The sequence below is a fragment of the Zeugodacus cucurbitae genome, chromosome 4, assembly GCF_028554725.1.
Source record: "Zeugodacus cucurbitae isolate PBARC_wt_2022May chromosome 4, idZeuCucr1.2, whole genome shotgun sequence".
Classification (NCBI taxonomy): domain Eukaryota; kingdom Metazoa; phylum Arthropoda; class Insecta; order Diptera; family Tephritidae; genus Zeugodacus; species Zeugodacus cucurbitae.
The window spans coordinates 68495612-68521950 of record NC_071669.1 but is presented as its reverse complement, the minus strand read 5'-3'; the positions used below and the strand labels follow the sequence as shown (position 1 = coordinate 68521950).

Sequence of the window (26339 nt, the reverse complement as noted above, 5' to 3'; positions counted from 1 at the left end):
TGGCAATACTATACATCTATACTGTAGGTCTTGACATAACCTACAAAATGACGCTATACATGATTAGTTTGGATATTGCGTTCAACAGTTATAGACGTGTAAACATGGAGTTCACTAACGCCGAAATTCGCGCTTTTTAAAGTTTTCCTTCGTTAACGGCAAATCCGCTAGAAAAAGGTTCCATGAGATTAATGGTGTTTAGGGCTATCACTTCAAACTGCGGATGAAAACGACATCATGGGTAAGCCAGTCGGCGGAAGACCTGTGACGACGAATACCGATCTAATTATGGAAAACATCGAGTTAGACCTGCATGTGGCATCTCGTGACATCGCCCAGGAGATGGGAGTTAGTCAGAAACCATTTTAAACCATCTGCAGAAGGCTGGAGTACCATCGCCCTAAACACCATTAAAAAAGCTTGATGTTTGGGTGACGCATTTTGACGCAAAAAAGCTTTCTGGACCAAACCAACGCATGCGATATGCTGCACATACGACAATATCAAGCGAAAACGGTCGTGGTCCAAGGCCAGAGAATCGTTCCAAACAGTGGCCAAGCCGGTATTGATTATAGAACTGTTCAAAACAAGAGATTTGTATTTGGATAGTACATCGCTCATATGATATCCTCTATTTATTTGATGCTGTTGCAACCGGAAGCGAAATTTATAGATTGCATGAAATGAGGTAGCAACTAGCAACTAGCCACTTTATCACTTTTTTCGGCGACAGTAAAAAAGAAAAAAAAAACCTGACTACCTGCCATTCACTTAAGAAATTAATAGCTTTCGCCATTCAATTCAATGCTTTGGTTGAGCGCTCTCTCCTAAAGATTGTGTAATTTATCGATGCTACTCCTAAATGCAGCATTTTTTTCACATTAATATCAGTGACTTGTTCATATGAATTACTTTCTTTTCGGCTCAAATCTTTTGTGCACGTCCCGCTGAGTGCACGAAAATCCAGTGCCACCCACTCGTCTTCAAAATAAGTGAGCGCACTTGGCTGGCTGTCAGCCGACGCTTATGTATTTCAACCACAACCATTAGGCAGCTCCCAAATGATTGCAATTGCTACACGACTATTGTTGTGCTTATTGCCATTATGCTGGCGGAACAATTTTCCGGAGATGCCCATTGTCAATGTCGCGCTGCGCCCCCAACAAAGAGGGGGGGAAATGACCGCAATGATAGAGTATGCGTTAAATTGTCATGAAAATTTCGTTGACCAAAATTAATGATGTCTGTCCGTAGCAGACGATCCGTGGCGCATTTGTTGATAAGTTCGTATCAACGAGCAGGCAGGCAGGCGCAATGCCTTACAAAGGAGTTTGTATGTGTGTGAGTGTTGCTTGCCGAATTTTCAATAGTTGTAGCTTTGCAACGTTGACAAGCGAGCAGCTGCAACGAAATTCGTTGTTTGTTGTTGTTTGTGCTTTGTGTTGCGGCAGATATTGCGGCAAACCATTTGAATGACACTTTGTCAGTCTGTCACTCATTCATTCATCCCGCCAGCATCAGCAACTGGGGAATAAGCAGCGAAAAAAAACAACAACAACAACAACTGTGGGATGCGCCATGTTACAAATGATTTGCGTGATAATTCAATGTGACGTACATTTTGTTGATGTTAAGGCATTTCCTATGTATCCCCCACATACAATATATGTGTATATATGCATGCTACAGCGCTTACAACAAGCGATTTGTGGCATGTTTGACAACTCCCAATGGCAATGTTGTAAGCTGTTTTGTGTTGCTGCTTGAGCTAAGCAATTTTTATGTTGCAATAAGTAGTCAGCCGAATTTTGAGACAGGAAGTGCATGGAGTAGCGGAAATTCACAAGGTAGCAGCTGAGCTGGCAACTTATGCGATTTCCCCGTACACAAATACATATATTTTATTTTTTAAAGTTTCTTTTTTTAATAATTTTTATTTCTTAACAACTTTTAACTTGCTTGTAGTAGGTGAAAGAAAGCTGCGGAAACTTTGCGAAATTTCATCAAACTTTACTATTTTCAGAGCGCTGACGAAAATCGCAGTCATGTTGCAGTGCCACGTAAGCAGCCATATGTGTTTATATGCGTCTCCGAGTGTCGACAGCGAAAAATGGCAACCGTTGCACTGCACATTGCGCCACAAACAACAAATACTCGAAAGCGTTGCTGCTGCTAGTGTCGGCTACAAGCATGTTTTCGACTTTCTTGTGATTTTGGTACACGCTTTACTGCATTGCTGTTGCATGTTGATCAGTTTATAAATTTGCGCGTGTCGCTACTAAAGTTTGCAGCCAAGTTGTGAAAGAGTCGAGAAAAATACATTAAACTTTCAGAGCTTTCATAGATAACGGTACTTATAGACATAGTAGCATGCGAAAATGTTGCATGCATGTTGCAAGTATGTAAAATCTAACTGATTTCTTTAACTAGTCAATAATACTAGTGCTAGCTGCAATTTAAATGCAAAATAATAATCAGATATTTTTATTGATAATTATAAATTCAATTTAAGTAATTTAACCCATTTTCTGTTGAAATTTTGTATAACAATTACACAAAGGCATTAAATACCGCAGCATAGTACATAGGGGTTAATATTGTTACTCATACGCCCCGCTGAGCCAATAGATACAAAGCGTATTCATACGCATTATCAAGATGTATAAAGCCTAATAGCATAAGCATCGTATTACAATAACGCGCTACTAAATGCAGCATAAATTATTAAAGCCAAATTGACTTAAGCATCGCACTTCGGCCGAACAACAACAAATACAGCGCGCATTTGGTTCGCTGGCTGTGCACACGTGACATAATTAAAAGCATCATTGTGTTCATAAATCGTTGGAACGTGCCATATTATTTGTGTAGCCTCAACAACAACAACATTCGTGTTGTAAGTAAGCTTCACATGTCGCCAACAGCTGTTGCCGCTCACAGACAAATTATGTTTTGAGACACACACACACATACAGAAATATATATACAAACAATATGTATATACTCGTAGTAAAGTACTTGCAGCACAATATGAAGCGACGCCTGTAACTTCGGCTAAAATAGCAATAACAATAAAAGTGGCAGCAGAGCATATAACGCCCGCTTTGGCAGTTACCCATAAAAAAGAGCTTAAAATACGCTTAATAATCATTAGAATCAATAAAGTAGCATAAAATATGAGCGGCGCTTAGCGGCGTTGCATGCAATTATGTTTCTGACGCATACTGATGACAGCTAGATGAGCTAAATATATTCGAGCGGCTTTAATGACTTCGAGTTTTTATACAAAAAAAGGCGTAATCTTGAACAGGTTCGCTTCAATGCCAAGAAAAATAGAATATTTGTTGGTTTACAGTAGCCGCTTCTGAGTGAAAATACCCTCTAGACTGGCATAGAGAAGAGAGGTAGTTGAAGAGGAGAATACCAGCTCAATATATACTCACGGATCTAAAATGGATTGCGGTTAAGGAACGGGGCTATGCTCCAAGGACATCTTTCTCTCTCTCTATCCGTCTACTAAACTCAGCTAGAAGATTCCAAATGGAAGTACTAGATATAGAGGTCTCTGTTCATAATATAGTTTCTGGGCCACAGAAATTTTTTCGGAAACGGAAAAAGCAGACGAGTTGGCAAAGAAAGGAGCAAATAACATGCCTGTCAGGAACTATCAAACGAGATCTTCACACACAGTCTGAATAAATTGCTCTGGAAAGATAAAAATCGATAACCAAATGCAAAATACTAAAGCAGATTTGGCCTAAATATAAGAAGATAAGAACCAAGGACCTATTAAATAGATCCAGAAAACCAATTTTGTTTGTAAAATATCAGAGGAAAGCTTACTGATACCATAATATGAATCAATAAAAACACAAGAGAACGACTTTTGGTTTTATATGTCTGAATGCATTAAGGGATAAAGGAGAGATTTACAAACACAATGGTCTTATAATTATTAACCGAGTACCTTACATGTGGTCAACAACCAGCGTTCTTTTGGCTCTCTGTGAAGCGTAAGAGGTCCTCTCAACGGCTTTCTCTGGGTAAGGTCCATTTCAGCGCGATCATTGGTGTGCATTGTATATTGTCCAATGGGTATCCATGCGTTTAGACTTGGGATCGTGGCAGATGTAAGTTGCCAAACCTGTATGGAGGAAGGCGAGGTGGAATCATCTAAGCATTTCCTTCTCCATTATTCAGCTTTTGCCAGACTGAGGTTGAAACACCTCGGAAGGCCCTTTTTCGGCGATCCTAGCGAATTGGCTAGAATCGACATTAGCTGTCTAAAAATATTCGTAACCGGTTCCAGGCGTTTTGCTGAATCTTGAGGTTCTTTGATCCAGAGGGAGTTTTACTGGTGTCACAATTAACAGCGCTCTAAGCTGTCTAAGGGAGATCTTCTGTTTTTTTTTTTTTTTGCAGAGATCTGCATACAAACCAAACCTAACCTAACCTAACCTTATGTATAAACATTGTAATATGAGGGGATTCTAGGTCTGGTGGTTTCATAATGGGCCCTCTAAAGGCCCAGATGCGTCGTATGAAATCCACTATACCAACCCATCTAGGCATCAGTTCTAACTATTAAGTTCGGATATAAAGAAGTCTATTAAATCTTCTATATATCCACAGACCTTTGAGTATTTCAGCTGGAATACACCCAATTATACAAGCGACTGCAGCGAAACTTAAAATAATTAAATCACACACACACTCGTGCTAATATATTTCGCGTTCACTTACAACTAAGAATCTATAAAAGCACCAAACGCTGCTTATTCACATTTCCATTGCAATACAGTCTATCTATCAAAATGGCACGTTATACGCTAGCGCTACTCATTTGTGTCACCAGCTTGTTCACTATTACAGAGGGCACTTCCCCAGCCGTGCAGGAAATGCATAGGAATTACTTTGGCGGCGGCATTTATGATTTCTGGTATTGGGATCTCGCCTGGCTGGTGTGGGACAGACAGTGCGCCAAATACAACATCACGCGCACAGTGGACACACGCATTACGGGCGGCGATCTGGCAGCGCCCAACATGTTTCCTTATCAGGTGGGACTGCTGTTGTTGCGCGCACCAAAGGTCTATCAATGCGGCGGCACTTTGGTATCCACGAGTTATGTGCTCACCGCGGCGCATTGTATATATAAGTAAGTTGCATTTGCAATGTTCTCTTCCTTGAATAACAATTATTACTTGCCAACAATGCAGGTCAACGCGCGGCAAAGTGTTTTTGGGATCGACCGATTTCGCCAACCCGCTCACCTCGGCGGCCGTTTACAATGTGAGTGAAAGTGCTTTCATCGTTTACGAACGGTACACGCTGCATGGCGGTCGTGACGACATCGGTCTTATACGCCTACCATCGCCGGTCGCGCTCTCCGCCGCTGTGCAGACAATACCGTTGGCGCCGCGCTTCATGACGCAGTCTTTTCTGGAGGGTGAAATTGTCACCACATCCGGCTGGGGTCTGACGCGTGACGGCGATAGTGAGAAGATGGAATTCAATTTGTTGTTGTATTATGTGGATGCGCCCGTGCTGCCGCTGGCCGAGTGCGCCTGCTACTATCTGCCCGGCCTGGTGCGTGGTCCCAACCACATTTGCGCGAGTGGCGCTGGCGGACGTGGCAGCTGCGACGGCGACTCTGGCGGACCGCTGACCTATTACTATCGCAATAAAAGTTATTTGATTGGTTTGACCGCCTTTGGCAGCGCTGGCGGTTGTGAAATCGGTTACCCGTCGGTGTACACACGCATAACTTCATATCTGGATTGGATAACCGCGCGTACAGGCATACAAGTTTATTGAGCGTGGATATGTTGTGCAAATACTTCCCGTCAAATAAGTGTATATTTGTATTGAATTTTTGTTTTAGCTTGGCTCTTAATGCCATGCGTTAATTGCTCGTTTTGCTATTTACTTGTACTGTGTGGCATATTTTCAGCAATAAAGTGTTCAACTAACTGTATTTACGCATACTATTTCGGCTATTTGCTTGTTTACTTCTTCGTGAAAGCAAAAGCATCGCGCAATTTTCGTAATCGTCACCCACAAAGCGACCCAAACAATTAACGCCTAATTGAACGCCATTTATTATGCAAGGCACTGGAGGGGGAGGCGAATGTAGAAATTGCTTTGGAGCGTTAAACAACAAACAAGTTGTGCCGAAAACAGAGCTATCAACGTCAATAGCTGGGTGAAGTGCGAATTTCCCGTCTCGGCGTCTAGTGAATTGACTAAGGCACGTAGCAATTGAGTAGAGCGACACATATACACACACATTAACAAGCATTTAGTGTGTTCGTGTTATTGTTGTTTTCCTTTTCTGCGCTTCTTCCATTGAGTGCTTCTCTGCGCTCTTGAGTCTTGCTTTGGCTGGTAGATTGTTTACGCCTGTTTATTGGCTGGTCTCCTTGGCAATTATTTGTATGAGCAACTAAATTGGGCAATAAATTTTCATAAACTTATATCCACCAAAAGTCGTTATATTAATTGTAATCTATAACTACGTACATAGACGCGGTGACAAAATTGTGGAGTATAATCTAAATATGATTACATTTTAGCAAAAATTTAATCTTGGGACCAAAATTAGATAGAAATTTGGATAAAGGTTGCTAAAGTAAACATTTATATTGTGCTTTATGATGCTAGTAAAATTGGAAAGAACTGCAGAAATTAGTACTTATCGTTGGTTTATTTGTTGGTTAGTACAATTAAGAGGTAGCACAATACAGCAGCAATACGAATTGTGGAAGATGCAATTGAGCAGAATCTCAATTGGCTACGAGTAACAAGGTCTAGTATTCACATCTCTAGTAGATCACATACTTATTATATTTTTATACTCTCGCAACAAAAGTTGCTAAGAAAGTTGTAAGTCCTAAAACTAAACGAATTAGGTATAGGATTATATATATTAAATTATCAGGGGAGTAAAGTTCAAATCCGGATGTCTGTCTGTCCGTCCGTCCGTCCGCGCAATCTATAACTTGAGTAAAAATTGAGATATCTTGAGGAAGACGTATTTCTTGGCACCATAAGAAGGTTTAGTTCGAAGATAGGCGTAATCGGACCACTGCGACGCCCACAAAATGGTAATAAACGAAAACATAGAAAAAACGATAACGAAGCCATAAATTAAGGTATTGAAGTAAATTTAGGTACGATGGGCATATGAGTATGTAATTTCTTGGGAAGTGGGCGTGGCCCCGCCCCTACTAAGTTTTTTGTACATAACTCGTAAACTACTGAAGCTTTATCAAGGAAACTTTCTAGAGTCGTTTTTTTAGGTACTACCTAGAGGTATACCTTTTAGGTATACAGACCAAAAATGGAGGAAATCGGTTAATAACCACGCCTACCTTCCATACAAAAGTTATGTTGAAAACTAGTAAAAATGCTTTAATTCAGTAAGGGAAAACACCAGAAATCTTAAATTTCATTATAAAGATGGTACGGAAGAGCTGCACTTAAAACGGTATACAAAATTTTAAATAGGCCTGGCTCCGCCCCCCACTCGACCAATTTTAATGAAATTTGGTTAGCGATATTTTCCTCGCATCCCAATGATATGTTGTGAAAATAGTCTAAATCGGTTCACAACCACGCCTACTTCCCATATACCAGAACTTTGAAGACGATCTGAATCGCACTGGTGAAGATATCGGAACAGAACTTGGCAAAAATACTGCATTTAAAGAGTGGCATCGCCCTTCTAAAACTCGCCAAAATCGGACCATATGTATTCAAGGCCCCATATATTGAATAAGAGGACCTCAGCGCTTCTAACAAATTTTTCACCGAAAATATAGGCAAGTCTCTCAGATATTTTGAAGAAATTAAGAGGGTGTGTATAAGCTTCTTCTAATAATATGTCTCCGTGCCAACAGTGAGTGAAATCGGGTCATACCTTCCCGTATCTCCCCTATACTTAATATTAGGGTTTTGAAACTTTCAATGGACTTTATACCATATATATGCCGAATATGTGAGTCAAATTGTTTGTTATATTATATATTATAATATAAATAAATAAATTGCGAGAGTATAAAATGTTCGGTGACACCCGAACTTAGCCCTTCCTTACTTGTTAGTACCCAATTTGTAATTATACGAATTAGTAAGTTCCCAATCGGCTGCATATAAAATCTAAAGCCGAATTATGATTGTTTATTGGATTATTTTTGAATATTTCTTTCGAAAAAAGACATTTTTTGGGTGCACTTTCATTATTTGTACCAAAACTGAGAACATTTACAGTTTTTTATAAAAAAATGTTGGCAATAATAGAAACGAAATCCGACCATTTAATAGTAAGAATTAACGAATTAAAACTAAACTAGTTGCGATTTTATCTTCCATACTTCCATACTAATTAGCCATATTTAGTCAATGAGTTTCTAAACTAAAATTATTTTTAAACTTTGTATGTTTATTTTGCCGACTACATACACTTACTTCGCTCTTAGCACTCAAAAGCACTCAAAACAATGATCAAGTTTCATGCAAATTTCAATAATTCGCGCTTTTCACGAAAAAATGTTCTTCGCTGAAACTCGCTTAACAGTTATAACAATATGCGAAACGAGAGCGGTGAGACCCCGTTACGCCCAAGACGCTAAGATATTACACCAAAGTGCCATTCCCAACTTTCGCTCATTGTTTTCTTACACATACAACACAATTATATTTATTGCTTTGCTGCTGCTTCCTGCGCGCTTTGTTTCCTCTTTTCTCATTACTCTTGAACGTTTCTGTTACTTTTATGTTTATCCGGAAATCTGCGAAATTGTGTCAATATCAATAAAATTAGATTACAATCGAAATCGATACGTGTAGCAAGGAGTGAGACGAGATGAATTAAATGTGGCATGGATATACAGATGTACATATATCTCTGTGTTAGTGGGTTTAGGCGAGTGTTAACCGAACTCACAGCATATTGCTTAAGCAAAACACATGACATGTTGGCGGCAAATTTAGTTGTAGCATGTAGCATGCAGTGCTGTGTGGCATGTGGCATGCGTCAAGCTGCAAGTCACATACTCCGGCTGTTAAGCTGACTGACAGACGAAGTGTCGTTGCGTGTTGTTAGAGCTAAAGCCGACACGTACTCTAACTGATGGGTTCTGCTTGTGAGTTTGGCGTTATTTCAACAGACATATACATATATATATTTATATATACAGAGAAGTACTAATGATGATTTGTGTCTCGACATGCTGTGACTTTAGTGAATTGTTTTGAAAAGCAGGTCAACAATTTGAAGTTGAGTGAAAAGGTGAGAGACACACACATATGCTATACATTTATGTCAAAGGCGTTGATTTTAATGGATATTAAAGTGAGTGCTGTGGCAAATGTATGACGATTACTTGTATAATCAATATTTAGAAGAATTTTCTAACTCAGATCGATCATATTTTTCAAAAATTTTGAAAATGTCTACTATTGGAATTAATAATATTAGATAGTAGCCATAATTTATATAAATATACAAACAAATTTCAGTTAATAAACCCTAATAAATATCTAGTCCTCGCAGCAAAACCACAACATGGCCACCAAAGTAATGACTTTTGAGCTGCAAAATATTTATTTGCGTGTCCTTTGCAATTTCCAAGATTAAACTTGTGCACAAGTAAGCACTTAGAGCAGCTGCGCCACATGCCTACACACTTTAGAGGGCCTAATCCTCCACACGCACCGTCAGCAAATTGCCGATTTTTGTTTAGGGTCAAAGTTTTGCTAGCATTTCATCGCCTGGACGCGCTCCAGTTGCGGCAAGTGTTTTCTTTCTGCTCCTTTGCATTATCTGAAATGTTATTTTATATTTTGATTATTATTTTCTTTTTTTGTGACTTTTGTGCACAACTTAAATTGCTGACACCAGCAGCATAATGGCATAACTGTTGCTAATGAAATTTTATTAGGCCTGCTGTTGGTAATAAGTATATTTCGCTGATATTTGTTGTATTTCTTTGCTGTGGGAAGGCGTGCGTTTTGGTCGCTCCTGCTGACACAGTTTCATAATATAAAATTGGCAAAGTTTGCTTAAGTGCTGGCGATAATTTAAGGAAATTTTTAACGGTTTCATGTGCGTTTAGCGACAGTTTGTATTTACTTTTTTGAATTTAAAGCATTTTGACACAGTTAATATGGAGGGGAAGCAAAAAATCGGAATCGTCGTTAGTTTTTTCAGGGACGAACCTTAAGAGGTCTAGGGAATTTCTAGTTCTTATTCTCCTTATTGACTGTCCTACTTTTGAGAGAATAGGATGAAAACATTTTGACTTTTATCCCTCTGGTCGTCTGGAAGAACAATTTGGTATCAAAATTAGTCTTTCAGTGAATTACAGTTGAATTCAGAAGTATTAATTCATCTATTATCACGTCTTTATGTAATTTTCTTATCACAAAAAAATACCAAAAATATTTGAATATGATGACAACGCTTACATTTATAGATCCTTCACTTTCAAAGGAGAAAAAAATCGTCTACTCAAAATTTTAAATTCTCTCTATTTTAAATACAAATACTTTCCCAAACTCATTTCAATTTAATTGAGCGCCAATACCCCGGCAGTATACCTTTTACAAAGGCATGACAAATCTTACCAATTTTTTGCGCATGTTGGCCGCCACTGCGTATACGTGACTAAAATTTTCGATTCGATCAGATACTTGTAGCACACACAGCCAAAAGGCAGAAAAGAAAGTCGAAAACAAACAATTCACACAGGATATGCCAGCGCTTATCCAGCACTAGTAACGACCTGCCGCTCTTAATTTCCGTTCACCAGTGGGCAGGCGATAAATTTTCGCAAGCGTTGCCTTTCTACGGCGCACCACACCAGCCACCACATACAAACTCCGCAATGCCTTGCACCATTTCCTTACAATGCGCTCAGCCTTTAAGCCAAGCGGTGAATTGTTGTTTTCGTATTTCTAGCCAATCTGCAGTTGCGTGGGCCTCACACAGCAATACCAAGGCAAACCACACACATACATACATGCTTAGCTGCCGATTTGAGGCTGTAGCTCGGCACTCACCAAAGTTTGTCGAGTGTTTTCACGCATTCAATGGCTCCAACTTGAAGCCGCCTCGCATTGTGTGCCGAAGTTCCAGGCATTCGGTGTTACTTCTGCTGTGTAATTGCGCTACGTCTTTGTGCTCACTTGGGGTACACGGCTCCGGCGGATTTGCCGTCCGTTCACCGCCGTCCCTGCTGTCTTCGACGCCGCCGGAGGCGTGAAAGTGGAAAAGTTTTGCTGGCATTTGCCAACACTTCACCTTACCGAAAACCATTTTAAAGTACTTGTACGAGTACGAATACGAGTTCGTCCATTGTTTTAATGGAAATTTCAATTTCTCACCTCGCACAGCAACAACAACACCGCCACGCACTTCCGTCACTGCTACGTCTTTATGGCAGCAATCTGAAATGCTGGCTGGAGTGCTGCTGCTGCTGAAGCTTTCATACATACCCACATAGGTTTGTCGGCTTGTGCATGGCTAAGTGGCGGCGGTTTTGCGTAGGAAACTTTTGATGGCTTTTGCGTAACTGCTGACCTGATTTTATGTGGTCTGTGATTATTGTGTTTGACTGGCTCTTGGCTCTTGCCGAGAAATTCAAGTTTCTCTTTGACTTTTGTGTGCAGAGGTACGTAGCGTAAGGATAATCATTTGGTAAAGAGTTGTGAGTATTGCTTTGATGAAGACTGAATTATAATTAGCATTTATCTCTCAGTTGGTTATATATTTGAGCTAAGTAAAATGGAAATGAGGAGAGTAATAAAGCATTTCATTTAAGTGAGCTAATTTTACGAGGGTTTTTTATGGATTTTAGACGGAATTTTAAGCAAAAATATATTAATTTTTAGATTTATTTTATTCCTGTACTATAAGCATAAGTACTACTGGTAAAGAGTTATGACTCAAAAGCGATCTTAAGTTCGTTTATAAATTAACACACTTTTATCATAACGATTCGCTTAGTTCGACAATTGAAAACCGCCAACTATTAAATGCTTTCATTCAAACTGCAGACACATAAAGTCTTTCCTCTATCCATATAGAGTATGTAGCGAGAGTAAATGGAGTTCGTAGCATTCCTTCATTAGTTCACTGAGATGCTCGTTTATTTGAAATAGCACTTGAAATGATTTGGCAATAATTTATATGAAATCCCTTTAACTGTGACATTGTGGCTGTGACCATTAAGGCACACACAAACATACAGACAAATCCACAAATAACCGACTTGGAGGTGTTGAGAGGTACAAAGTGGCCACTGTGATGGTGTAAAATTCGCAGCGACGTGCGCAATTCGGTGGAGAGCAACGTGTCGATGGATATATATTGCTGCTCATATTGCGCGCGCAATGAACATTTGCGGTGGCAGCAAGCACATATTACATAAGCACTCAAATTTATTGGCAGCGTGCTGATAGCGAGCGCCAATTGCGCGAAACGATTTTATTGTCACGGCCATGGTCATTGCACATTGGCCAGATGGCAGCTGGCAGATGGCTGATTGTGGAAAGCTGTGAAGACAGCTGTTCACAGTCACCTTGGCTAATGTCGCTTGGCTGGCGGTGGTGGAAGCAAATGGTTGTTGGAAAAAGAGTATAAACCGAGAAATTAAGGAAAGCTGGAATAACAAAATATGGCAGCCAGCGTTGACAAAGGTTAAGGTGATAATTTTTCTTTTGGGCCTTGCCACTTATTTGTTTGAGTATTGAGGCCTGGAATTCGCTCGCTTCATTACCTTTATAAGAGTTTAGTTCTCTTCTTGCATTCAATTGCACCATAACCTATCCTTTTCCGAACTAATTCACACTGCATGTATTCCGGAGCATCATCCATCTTCTGCCACACAACATTATATATGTATACATAATATATACACACACACTCTTCCACTTATTTAAGTACCTGTCCGCTTTAGCTTCTTCTTTTGAAAAATTCGCTTTCGGAAGCGATAAATTGTTATTGCCTCGTTAAGGAATCGCTTGAGTTTATGTGTGTGTGTGTGTGTGCGTGCGATAAACGTATGTGTGAACGAGCTCTGGCATTCTGGTGTGTTATCCAACCGGAATCCTTTAATTTATCGCCACTAAGGCCAATAACAACCACGGACACATATAAATAAGCATAAATTGCCGGTATGTGTGTGTGTGTGTGTTTGTAAATGAGGAAGTGAGAGTGAGCGATAAATTTAATATGCTTTTGCACTCTACACTTGCAGGTAGTCATAGTCATACATACATACACACATGTATATTGCTACATTTATTGCTTGCGACAGGTGAGCTGTACAAATATGTCGCACAATTTGTGTGCAATTGGCATAGGCAATGCGCTCAGCATAAATAAATTGCTAAGCAAGTTTAAGAGTTTGGTGCTCGAAGAGGGACATGTATTATAGAAAATGTATAAAATTGGTCTACGGTTTTCAGATTCATATTAGGTTGGCAAATATCTCCCTTCCGCCTTTTTGTGTTTTGAATTTCGCGGTTATGTATAAAGCGCTACAGAGCTCGTATCTGGCAATGCTATACATCTTTGAAAGGTCTAAACATAACCTACAAAACGACGCTATGTATGATTAATTTGGAAATTGCCTTCAACAGTTATAGACGAGTTCACTTCAAAAAACCTTCTGGACCGAATCAACGTCTGCGATATGTTGCTCAAACGGAACGAACTCGATCCATTTTTGAAGCGGATGGCGACTGGCTACGAAAAATGGATCACATACGACAATATCAAGTGAAAATGGTCGTGGTCGAAGGCCAGTGAATCGTCCCAAACAGTGGCCAAGCCGGAATGGACGGCCAGGTTTTCCTGTGTGTTTGGTGGGATTGGAAGAGAATCATCCACTATGAGTTGCTCCCATATGGCCAGACGCTTAATTCTACCAAGTGTTTACCATCTGTTCCTGTCCATGGCGAACACCCTTGGTGGTGTAAAGTTGAACTCAAAAGAGGCTTGTGAAAAGTGGCTGTCCGAGTTCTTCGCAAATAAGGAGGGGGCTTCTACTAATTCTAATATTTTAATTCCATTTTACTTAATTTTGTTTAATATTTCAACTTTATTTTATCAGAAATATCTAAGCCACTTTAAGTTTTTCGTTACCACATTGACCAGTTTGCGTGTCTTCAGCAATTCTAAAGTCTGCTTTTTTCCACTTCATACCGAAAAATTTTCATATATTGCTTTTATAGTAAACCCATGTGACATTATCTCCTTTGTGGCCACCACACTTGCGTTGACACTTGCTTAAGTCAGTATGATAAATATTAATAAAGCTACTAAGCCACTGAATACAATATAACTTAGCAGGGGATAGCTTATATGTATTCATATATGCATATACATTTATATATGGTGGCAAATATATATACAATGATGCAAGTATTTTGTCCACTTTGCAGTATCATTGTATCTAAAATGGACTCAGTCACACACATACACTCATATAACTCATTGTATCACAGACTTACCATGGCTTATATTCTGCATTTCATTACAATTCATTTTGGTGCATGTGTATGCGAATGTGTGTGTCTGTGTTGGTTGTGCGTGAAAAATCTGCATAACAAAGCCAAGTAAGTCCAAAGCCGAGTTGAGTCAGCTCAGTGCTGTTAAAAATTCCTATGTAACAGTTTACGATGAGCAACAATGGCATTGGGATTTAGTGCAGCTTTACAAGTGAGCGAAAAAAATTTTGTGAATGTGAAAAACTAGAAAAATGAATAACATGAAGTCAACTTGTTGAACAGTGTTGCGAAAACAAGTGCAACGTTGCTAGGTCGTTTTTGTATAGCAAATATTGGTTTTTGTGAACTGGAGTATACGATTAAAGTTGAGTGTGTGTTTGTGAAGAGCAAGTAGTCTGAATTGACAGAGAATACTTTGATTTTTAAATTTAAATTTTCGAAAAAATATTAAAAATTCATATTTAGCAAAATTTAATTAAAAACTGTTTTTCTAGAGGCTCAAAGGATTGAATTTTTTAATAATAAATTTAAAGATTTTTATGGAGTTTGATTAAAATGTTTATTACTAAAAATATAGACTTCTTTACTAATATATTTTTCTCGTAGCCAGAAAATTGATATCAGACTAGAAGTGTCAGAGATTCATTCGTAAACCAGTTGCTACAATAAGCTTATATTTAGCAAGAGCTGAGACCGTTTTATTAGAATTTGCATATATTAATCTAAATGTAAACTGTTTCAGAGTGTGCTGTTATAGGTGAATTTACGAGGAACTGCAGACACATGTATCTATTCATTTTTAAAATGGTTGCACAACTGGCCATGCAATGGATTTGTGAGTAATCCGTTTTGTGCTTTTGCATGCCACAAATGTCAAAAAGCCAGACTAACAGTTATGCAAAGTGACCAAGCAGGAAATTGGAAATTGGAATTATGGTTTTCTCGGAAATTTCAAAACTATTTAAAACGTTGCGTTTGTGACTATATAAGTCCAGCAAATATTGGGAATTTGTAAACGATTTTCTTCGTTTGTCTTTCCCGGAGTTTTGAAGTAAAAAAGTGTAAGAAGTAAATCTAAAGTACTTTGGTCGAACGATAGTTGTTCCTTGTAGTACACTGAATGAAGTCTTGATACTAAGTTGCTATTGGTTGACCTATAAATATTGGGATCCCAATAACGCTCCATGTAGTTGCCGATTCTAATATAATATTTGATTTATTGTTAGAAACTATCAGTCACTTGGAAGAGATGTCATTTTCACTGATGAATTCTGCCACGATTTCAAATCTTACTGAAACATTTTAAGTGACTTCAATAGATATATTCAAATATATTTAAAGAAAGCCTTCATTTTGCTATAGTAGTTTCGACATTGCAGCAGGTTAACTGAATGACAGATTCCTGAAAAGATCGTATGCATGAAATGCATTTAAAGCGATAACAGTATTATGCATGTGCAACTAATATTATTACCGTTCGAAGTGCATCAAAAAAGCGGAACTCAAAAACACACTCGCACATAACTACGAATAGAGACTGCCACATATGTATGTATGGATTTCCACTTGTTTATCAGTTGGGGCCCACAAAACTGACCACAACAATTGCAACAACTGCGGCAACAACAGTAGTAAAAACAACAATTGCAACAACAACAACAACAACATCAGTGTACATGACCCACAGCGCAATGTTTGCAATGAGCACATGGCCACAACACAGCCAAATGAGCCCACAGTGGTAATTGAGATGATCAAATTGCCACCGCTGCTGTCATTATACTCGGCTGTGTTGCAACAATCATTGTCTCCGGCAAAGTGACGCAGTGCTGCAAGCAATTTTCCATATTTGATGATATCGTATACACACAATTAGTATTGATGGGCCGGCAAGCAAAGTTGGTCAAGTGCATGTTGCATGTTGTTTGTAAGTATGTGTGTAGTGTTGCATACATGTGTGTCTTATAGGCAATCAAATAGTCGTACAAAAAATATTGACTGCAAAGTCAGTGTAACTTTATTAAGTGTTGTCTGAAGTTTGATTGATTGGCTGTTAAATTATGAGTGGTGCAGAGTTAAGTTAAGTTTAAATGCATGCGATAAAAAATATATTATTTTTAATAAAGTAAACAATTTTATACCCTCTTTGATAAAAAAAAATTATAATCAGGGTAACAAATATTATTTAAACCTGTTTATTTTCCTGTTTTCAAAATATTCATATTCAATTCATATTTTTGTCAAATTTTGAAAAAAAAATTAAATAGGTGGCAACGCTGTTTTTTTATTTTATTTTATAAAAATAGTAAAATTTTAACTTCTTCTCTTTAATTTGATACCCGTATTTCAGTAATTGGCTTAACTTATTTCACTGAATTAAAAATTCAAACAGATGGCAACCACGCTTAGAAAATATTTCCAATCGTACGCTTTTTTAAGTCTCCTAATAAGTAAAATTTATTTATTTTATAAAAAATTTATTTTATTTTTTATAAAATAAAAAATAATAATATTTTATTTTTTATTTTATAAAAAATAAATAAATTAATTAATTAAAAACTTGGAAACTTTTTAATATTTTGTTGTTAATAAGTACGAGTAAATCTTAAATTTTGCAATATTTTAAATTTATGTTCCACCAAATACGACGAGTGCGATTGTGAAGCATTTAAGTTTCATCGATTTTTATCTGAATTCCCAGCATAAATCGCGATATTCGCCGGCACCATCTCACCGCCTTTGCTCTTATCGACGAACTTAACACATCAGCGAATGCGACATTGAATCTTAAAAAATTCATAAGATTTTCATACACGTCATTGCCATCAACAGCGGCAGCAGCAACATCCGCTTGCTTTCGAACATCAGCGGCAGCAAGCAACAAAGCACAGCCGAAGGGGTCAGGGGGCAGCGGTTGCTGCACTCGATTGCACTGCATTGCAGCTGAGCGGCTTTTGCACGTACAACGAGAGCCATATTATGAGAGCAAACGACGCCAAGCACATGTCTAGAGAAGTGTGTGTGTGTGCGTTTGAGGAATGTAAACACGTGCGATGTACACACATGCATACAAGCCATATAGCCTGCTGGCTCGCCTACAGAAAAGTGAGCTGCGGCACACAGCCAACATTGGCACACCTGCACACACACGCACACACGCATGCACGGCATCAAGGCGCTGCGGGTTTAAGTGGCGTATAAAAATCCGTAATCAGCAAAAACGAAATGGCAAATGAAATGAAATACGTGGAAAAAGTGCAAAAGCAAAGCGAAAAATTTGCAATGAAAATTTATTATTGATTATTATGCATGTGTGTGTGTGCGACGCGCATATCTCGCAAATTGAATTGAATTTCGTTGTAACGCATCACTCAGCGCTGCGCTTTTTTCGCCTTCCCTCAGCAGCCTCTCACGCTTTGTTAGCTGTTCGACGGCGGCGGCGGCGTAGTGCTCGTTAAGCAGTTTCGTGTTAATTTCATTTACATTATTTTCCATCAGCGCGCGCGTGTTTTTTGCATTTGCATTCGTGTTGATTTAGTGCATCAGACATGTGTGTGTGCGTGTGTTTGTTATTGATCGTTCAGCTGATGCGACTCGACGCTTCATAGGTTACGTATACGTCACGTATGCTTGTTGCAATTAACTGCGCATATTTGCGCACATATGTAGGCATGGTGTTGTGTGCATGTTATTGTTGCACGTCGCAAAGAGTTAATAATAATAGTGTTGGTTGCCAAGGTTGCCGTTGTGATTGTCATTGAGCTGGCGCTTGTCCATGCGGCCGACTGCTCATGACAATGACGACTGGCGCAAAATCAATGTTAATTAATGCGATTTAAATGTGTTTCGTGCATATCGAATACGATAAAAAGTTGGCAAACTGTTTTATGCAGAAATTTTTCAATTTAAACTTTAACATTTAATCGTTGTACTTGTGAGACAATATTAAGTATAGAATTAAGCGAAAATAATAATTAATTTTGTATACAGGTGTTTTATTTTATTGAAAATAATACGACTTATCTAAAATTTAGCATTTATATTATTTTAACTTATTTCGAAATTCAAAAATAAATATTTTTAAAGTTAAAAATTATTTCGAATTTGAAAAAATAATTAAGATTTGACACATTTTTATATTACTTTTTCTCAATAATTCTAAGAGAGCTACATTCTTAAAGATATTTTTAAACTCTCGCAATAAAAGTTGGTAAGAGAGTATTCTAGTTTTGTTCACATAACGGTTGTTGGTAAGTCATAAAACTTAGATATAGGGTTATATATATCAAAATGAACAGGGTGATGAGACGAGTCGAAATCCGAATGTCTGTCTGTCGGTCCGTCCGTCCTTGCAACGGATAACTTGAGTAAATATTTAGATATCTTGACGAAACTTGGTACACATGTTCCTTGAGACCGTAAAAGTGTTGGTTAGGTTGAAAATTACTAAAAGTGGGTTAACTCACTAACGAAAAACGTCAGAGACACTAAATTTTACAGAAGAAATAGCAGAAAGAAGTTGCTCTCAGATTTTTTTGTAAAACGGAAAATGGGCGTGGCATCGCCCACTTATGGGTCAAAAACCATATCTCAGGAACTACCACGGATTTCAAGGAAATCAAAACTTTACACAAATACTGTATATGATCTGTGGCATCAATTGTGAAAAAATTTTCGAAGGTCGAAATCGGACTATAATTTTTCAATGCCCCGGATATCGAACATGCAGCATTCATTGCCTTATGGTAATTTTTCACCGAAAATATCGGTAAATCTCTCAGATATCTTAATTTAATTCAGAGGGAATCTAGCGAGAATATAAAATGGTCGGTTGCACCCGAACTAAGCCTTTCCTTACTTGTTTTCACTAATTCTAATTATATTCTCAAAGATATTACTTTCAATGTAAGCATGCTCTTAATATTTGTCTCCCCTACATGGGTTTACCGGCTTAAGATTGATGTTTATTCTATCTAAATGTCTATTTAAAGTTTACAAGATATCTAGAATATTGTTCTAAATTCGATCCGAGCAATGGTTTTGGAGGCACTGTTTGAAGATGATGCGGCTTTCAGTTGTGCTGCAATGTACTTTAAATGTGTTTTACCCAAAACTAGTCTCAGTTGTGTAAATTCAACAGATACTACTGAAATTTTAGATTGGTTTGTGAGATACAATTTTAAGGGTCTTGTATGACGACTTTTCTAATTCCAAAAAAAAAATCCAATTTTATCTGGTTTGTTTCCTACGTTCAAGATCTAGTTTAAAGTCCTTTTTGAACGAAAATATTCTTTAAAAAAGTTGCGAAAATAATCTCCGAGAAGTATTGACATCTCGTATGACTTATACCAACTATTCGTTCAATAACTTTCGCTCTTGACATTTTAGGTTGGTGAGAATATACTTCTTTTAGGAAATCATCAGATTCTTAGACATTCAATTTTTCTTCAAATCGTTCTTTTTATACATAAAATATAAATTTTTCTTAAAGTATATTCGGTTATAGAAAAATCTTGTTAAAACGTTAAGAAACGTTAGTTAAGGAAGAACAAAGTGCTGCAAATTTTATATGCGGTGCCACTGAATAGAAGAGCTCTTGTATGACATCTACATTTAATGAAATTCACATAATACCTTGACTACCCACTACACATTCATTGTCATTGCCAAAACACTAAGCTGTGCCACATCTTCTCTTTCAGCTTGTATACAACAGATGTACTAAGTACTTTTCAATGCCTTCATAGTTTGTTGCATAATACACACTACTTGCAACAATGTCATATACTTCTTAAGATTACACCCACACCGTTTAAGAAGCCTATCAACAACTACACACACATTCAGTGAATTTCTACTTCTCCTCGCTTCTTCGTCAAGCTCCGTCATTCATTGCCAAAGCATGTTTGTTTAATGCAACATTTGCATGAAGCCTGAAAACTGTTCCAGCCACTTAAGCGTCTCCTTGGCAACTGCCTTGGCAATGAAGAGCAGCAGCTCAGCGCGACAAACGATGTTGGTGAGCGAGTACGAAAAATAAGATGCTGCAGCAGCAAGTGGCAGCCAATCTGATGCCTGGCGAAAAAAGAAATGAACTACTCTGCTCGCTTATTAACGGAAGCCACTTTTGTGTTGCTTCCTTCCTGGCAACGTGGCAATGTAATAAGTCTTCCAGCTGCCGCTGCGTCATCTCCGCTCGCTCGCCAGCATCCACCAAATATTTGTTTACAGCTATTTTTCTTGTGTGTCTTTATTGTGCTTCTTTCAGTTGTTTGTTACTATGTTTTTGTTGTTTGTATTCTTTTATTTTTGCTTCGCTTGCATGCATTTTTTCAACTCTGCAAGCCTTTCGCTCGCACTTTTCCCTGGCGTATAGTATTTTTCTATACTTGAGCCGCCAGCGTTTACTTTGCACTTCAACGTTAATATGTATGCACTCGTGTACTCACTTCGTGATTACCACTATACCTCTTCTCCACTTCATCCATACCATACTCTCAGCGCACATTAGCTTCATCGCAGCTTTCATTCAGTGCATTGTAATGCAACAACAACAACAACAAGGAAAAGCTTGGCTGCAAAATTTACGCCAAAGTTTTAAATCTAACTGAAATCTGCGTGCCGGCATAAAATTGCAGTGCTTAAGCCAACAACAACAACAACAATTTATGTGCGCTACAAACAGCGAAGTAAGAAAGAGTAAAGCAAGAAGAAGAACAAGAAGAAGAAGAGGAAACTTGCAATAACAACAACTGCGCAAAATTGCAAAAAGTGCAGAAAGTTGCAATGCAACATAAACAACAACAAAAGCTGAGACAACAGCAAAAACTCGAAGCCGAAGTACTTACAACGAAATGCAAACAATGCCTTAAGACGTTGAGCTTAAAAATTTGCCAAAATATACTTTCTTACTTACACATACATGTATGAGTATGGCGTATTGAAATGTGTTTGTGAGTAGTTCTTATAAATTCCATGTCTTTCGTAATAAAGTTAGTAGGCAAAACTTGCCACAATAATACCTTTGTAACAAAAAGGTATTCGGAAATAGTTTCGCATTTTAAATATTAAAACAACTTTAACCAAATGAAACGAAGAAGTCTTCTAAATTTATTTAGGGAATTTAAAGCTTAACTCATTCTGGTCAAAAACTCCAAAAAAAAAATCGAAGGTAAAATGGTATAATAAAAAGTTATTATAAAATTATAATATCTGTTCTGACTGAGACTGGGTGGTCGGACTTGCCAAACCTGCTTGCCTGCTTAATACCTAATACTCCTAAATATGGATGAAGATGCAAATCCATATACTGAAAATTACTTGAGTTCATAACAAATGAAGTGATTGATTTTGGTTACAGCTCGGAATCTGGATATGGAATTCCCAGTTAGTCAGAGATCTCTCTTTTCAAGATTATTTGTCGCCATATTCTAAACAAATTCGGTAATTGGCATATGGAAATGGCTTTTCTTAAGAGAGTAACCTTAAACAAGTAGGGAAAGGCTAAGTTCAGGTGCAGTTCAGGTAAGGCGATTATACTCTCGCAATTTATTTATTTAATTTTATTAATATAACAAACAATTTGACCCACATATTCGTCATATATATAGTGTAAAGTGTATAATATGGACTAAGTAGGCAATTGAAAAGTAAAGTCCTCTCTCGACGAACAAAAACCAAACTCTACAAGTCTCTCATCATTCCCATCCTACTTTACGTTGCAGAAGCATGGACGATGTCAACATCCGATGAGACGTGCCGGATGAGGAGTTTTTGAGTTAAAGGTTTTGCGGAAGATTTATGGTCCCTTAAACATTGGCAACGGCGAATACCGCAGACGATGGAACGATGAGATGTATGTGTTATTCGACGACATAGACATAGTCCAGCGAATAAAAATACAGCGGCTACGCTGGCTAGGTCATATTGTTCGAATGGATGAAAGTGCTCCAGCTCTGAAAGTATTCGATGCAGTACCCGCTGGTGGAAGCCGAGGAAGAGGGAGACCTCCACTCCGATGGAAGGACCAGGTGGAGAGGGACCTGGCTTCGCTTGGTATAACCAATTGGCGCCAAACTGCAAGACTCGGCTATAACCGCGTAAGCGGTGTCTACGCTAGTCAAGATGAAGAAGATATAGTGTAAAGTCCATTGAAAGTAGGAAGCTCTAATATTAGGTATATGGGAGTTAGGTGAAGTTATGGCCCGATTTCACGTATTTTAGGTACGGAGATGTATTATTAAAAGAAAGATATTCCCTATGAATGTCTTTAAAATATCTGAGAGACTTACCTATATTTTCGGAAACACTGAGATCCTCATGTTCGACCTTAAAAACCTATGGTCCGATTTCGACGATTTTTAAAAGAGCGATGCCACACTATAAATGCAGTATTTGTGCAAAGTTCCGATATATTATTGGGATGCAAGGAAAATATCACAAACCGAATTTCATTTAAATTGGTCGAGGAGTTTCGGAGATATGGTTTTTGACTATTAATTGGGCAGAGCCACACCCATTAAAATTTTATATACCAATTTGAGTGCGGCTTTCATGTACCATCTTTATAATGAAATTAAGGTGTCTGGTATTTTCCCTTACAGAATTAAAGCATTTTTAATAGTTATCAACATAACCTTTGTATGGGAGGTGGGCGTGGTTATAATCCGCTGTCATCACTTTTTGGACTATATAAGTTGTTACCTAAAAGAAACGACTCTAGAAAGTTTGCTTGATATAGCTTTAGTAGTTTACGAGATATGTACAAAAAATTTAGTAGGGGCGGGGCAACGCTCACTTCCCAAAAAAAATTACATCCAAATAGTGCGATCCTTTGTACCAAATTTTACTTTAATAGCTTTATTTATGGCTTAGTTATGGCACATTATGTATTTTCGGTTTTCGCCATTTTGTGGGCGTGGCAGCGATATTGCCCATCTTTGAAAGCAACCTTCCTATGGTGCCAAGAAACACGTATACCAAGTTCGTCAAGATATCTTAATTTTTACTCAACTTACAGCTTGCACAGGCGGACGGACAGACATCCGGATTTGAACTCCACTCTTCACCCTGGTCACTTTGGTATATATAACTATATATCTAACTCATTTAGTTTTTTTAAAAACTAGTAAATTAAATAATACCTTCATATTGATCTTGGGTTGTCTTTGTTTTCGAAAATATTTTCGACTACCTTTCTAAGAATATGTAGCTCGAAAATTTCGCTAGAATATCAGAGAATTTTTAAACATGTACAAACATATTTCAATTTCGTTGTAAAGAACTATAACTAGTATTGTACAATACAATTTGCGCATAATTTCCCAAAACATTCGCATATTTCCTGAAAAAAAGTGCGCATTTCGCGTTCCTCACATTTTCATAAGTGTTATGGACGTGCCATAAAAACCTACAAATAAACCTTTTACAAATTTCGCTTCATCTCTCTTCCACACTCTCTCCCACCCACTTTGGCGCGCCTAGTTTCCCTAATCACCTACTTTGTACTTTGTACTTTGTAGCAAAGTACAGCGCAATTTGCAACGTTTTTATGTTGATGCACCGACATTATCCAATTTTAATTTGTTGCCAACGAGCGCCGCGGCATGCACGTAGCACCTAAGCCAGAGATAACGAAGCGAAAATTAAATCGAGAGGAAAATAAGAAATGAAAAGGGTTTCAGGCAGCTTCGCGTGAAGCGTGAAAATCAAATGAAGGAAAAATGCTGAAATGCTGCGCGAATGGCGAAGAAGACGAGAGTGAGCAAAAAAAAAAGTATTATCAAATCAAAGTTGGAATTTAATTTGTATCCTTTGACCAGTAATTTCCTCTCGTTGGCTGTTGCTGTCCTAGTTGGAATCCTTTTTAATTGCGGTAATTCTGTACACATTGCCAACTGTCGTGTATAAAGTTAACTCTTGTTGGAAAACAGCTGTACGAGATGATTGTTGTTGTGCTGTGAGTTGGTCGTTGGATTCTGTGCGTCTTGGGCTACAGACCGTTTGTTGCTTGCCATGATTACTGTTGTTGTTGCAGTTGTTGTTGCAGTTGTTATTGCAGATAGCTGTTTAAGTCATTGACGCGCGTGTTGGCGAACAAATTACATTAAAAAGTTGCCAATTTCTTCAAAGACGTTGCGAGTGTCTGCCTTTTTTTTTTGTAACTTTTCTTGACTTCTTTATTTCATTGAAGTGCTATAAGAATAGAAGAGGAGGTTAACAATGCGGGTTGGGATATTTTTAATAAATTTTTTGCCAAATTCGCAGAATAATTTATGAGATCTAATCTAGCACTACTTAACTACTCTCGAACGTCTGTAACTTGAGGGCCGTGGTGGAAAAACCATGCTTTCGGAGTGTGTACTCACCTCTTCATAGAGAAATGTATTTCTAAATAGGAGATCTAGAGCTATCCAAAAGGTACCCACCCGAACTTGAGGGCCTAGAATTTTGAAATATGTTTTTAATAGATCTACCATTTTACGTTTTATATAACTTGGGATTTGTACTGGTTAATACGGAGAATATTCCTTAAAACTTGATAGATGGCGCTGATGAAAGCCCTAACGAAAATGTATGTTTATGGCTCGTATTCCATTGGCAAGGTTTCAAAAACATTGGAATATATAAATATATTTTGATGAAATTATGTGTAGCTAAGGACCATAAATGTATTGTGAGTGGCATGTGGGCCTATGAGACTAACTTAACTTAATCAAAATATTAGTGATATTAGTAGTAATATTTTTCATCCCAGTTAAAATAGTTACTACAGTAATATATTGTTTTCAAAAAGGGTTTCTCAATAGCAATTGCTCTAATAGAAGAGTTTTTTAAACCATTTTCTTAAGTTTATGTTTAGCTTCCTTTATATTTTCGCCTTTATACCAATGTATTTGAAGTCACCTCCCAAAGTTTTAAGCATCGAAGTCTCAGTGTTCAAGCACGATTATTACATATATATTACCCAAACTCCATCTCTCCTTGTATTCAGCCATTGAAAACGCAAAAGTTTTACTCCAACATTTTGCAATTATCGACTCCGTTACACACGAATGCGCGTCCCGAACTTGCAGGCATTCAACCTACAAAAAGGCCCATTTAAATAATTAGTTGAAAAAATTGCACCGCACTCAAAGTCAAAGTCAACGTCAAAGTCTGTCAATGCGATAGGTATTTGTTGTTTTTGCTTTTTTTGTGTTTCAAACAAATGCGTACTTTTTTAGGCTACTTACGCGGAACAGTGAAAATGATTTCAATGAAAAGTAATGTGCAGAGTTGCCATAATTTGTCGCAGCGAGTGAATAAAGCACACATTTCTGTCAGCTGTGACAGCCTCGAGTACCTGACGTCTTTGAGGGTTCGCTATTTGTCGCGCACAGCCATAAATCCCTCCGCGCTGCGTCAAGCGCTAGGTATTACTTCCGATGACAGCAAAGTTTTAGCAGCAGACAGCAGCTAGCAGCCATTGGAAAAATAAGTCCTTTCTGCCAATTTCTCATTAAATATTTAAAAAGCAAATAAACAATTCGACAGCGCAGCAGCAGCGACACCGTTGAGACCATCAGCGCTGCTCGCAATCAATTACAACAGCAGGGGGGTAGAGCGGAGAATTAAAAGGGGCTGGGAATGTGGAGCGCTATTTAATGAAAGGCAGAAGGTAGACTTCAGCGAATACAAAAGTAGCGGAGCCAGCGTCAGCTTATTACACCTCATCCCCCTGCAGTCTCCTCACCCTCCATTCATTTGGTGTCCCCTACTCGTTATGTCAGCAATATTTCAAAGCATTAAAAATGTGAATCAATGTGTGTGACATCCATACA

At 38.1% G+C, this 26339-nt stretch overlaps 1 protein-coding gene across 1 annotated transcript; it reads left to right on the top strand.

The window, feature by feature from the left end:
* The first annotated feature begins 4800 nt into the window (after nucleotides 1–4800).
* Nucleotides 4801–5842, top strand: LOC105215031 (brachyurin). The gene is made up of 2 exons (XM_011188774.2): nucleotides 4801–5158; nucleotides 5220–5842. Exons 1-2 carry the CDS (start codon nucleotides 4815–4817, stop codon nucleotides 5815–5817), a joined length of 942 nt encoding a protein of 313 aa, XP_011187076.1. The 5' UTR covers nucleotides 4801–4814; the 3' UTR covers nucleotides 5818–5842.
* Nucleotides 5843–26339: the final 20497 nt, after the last annotated feature.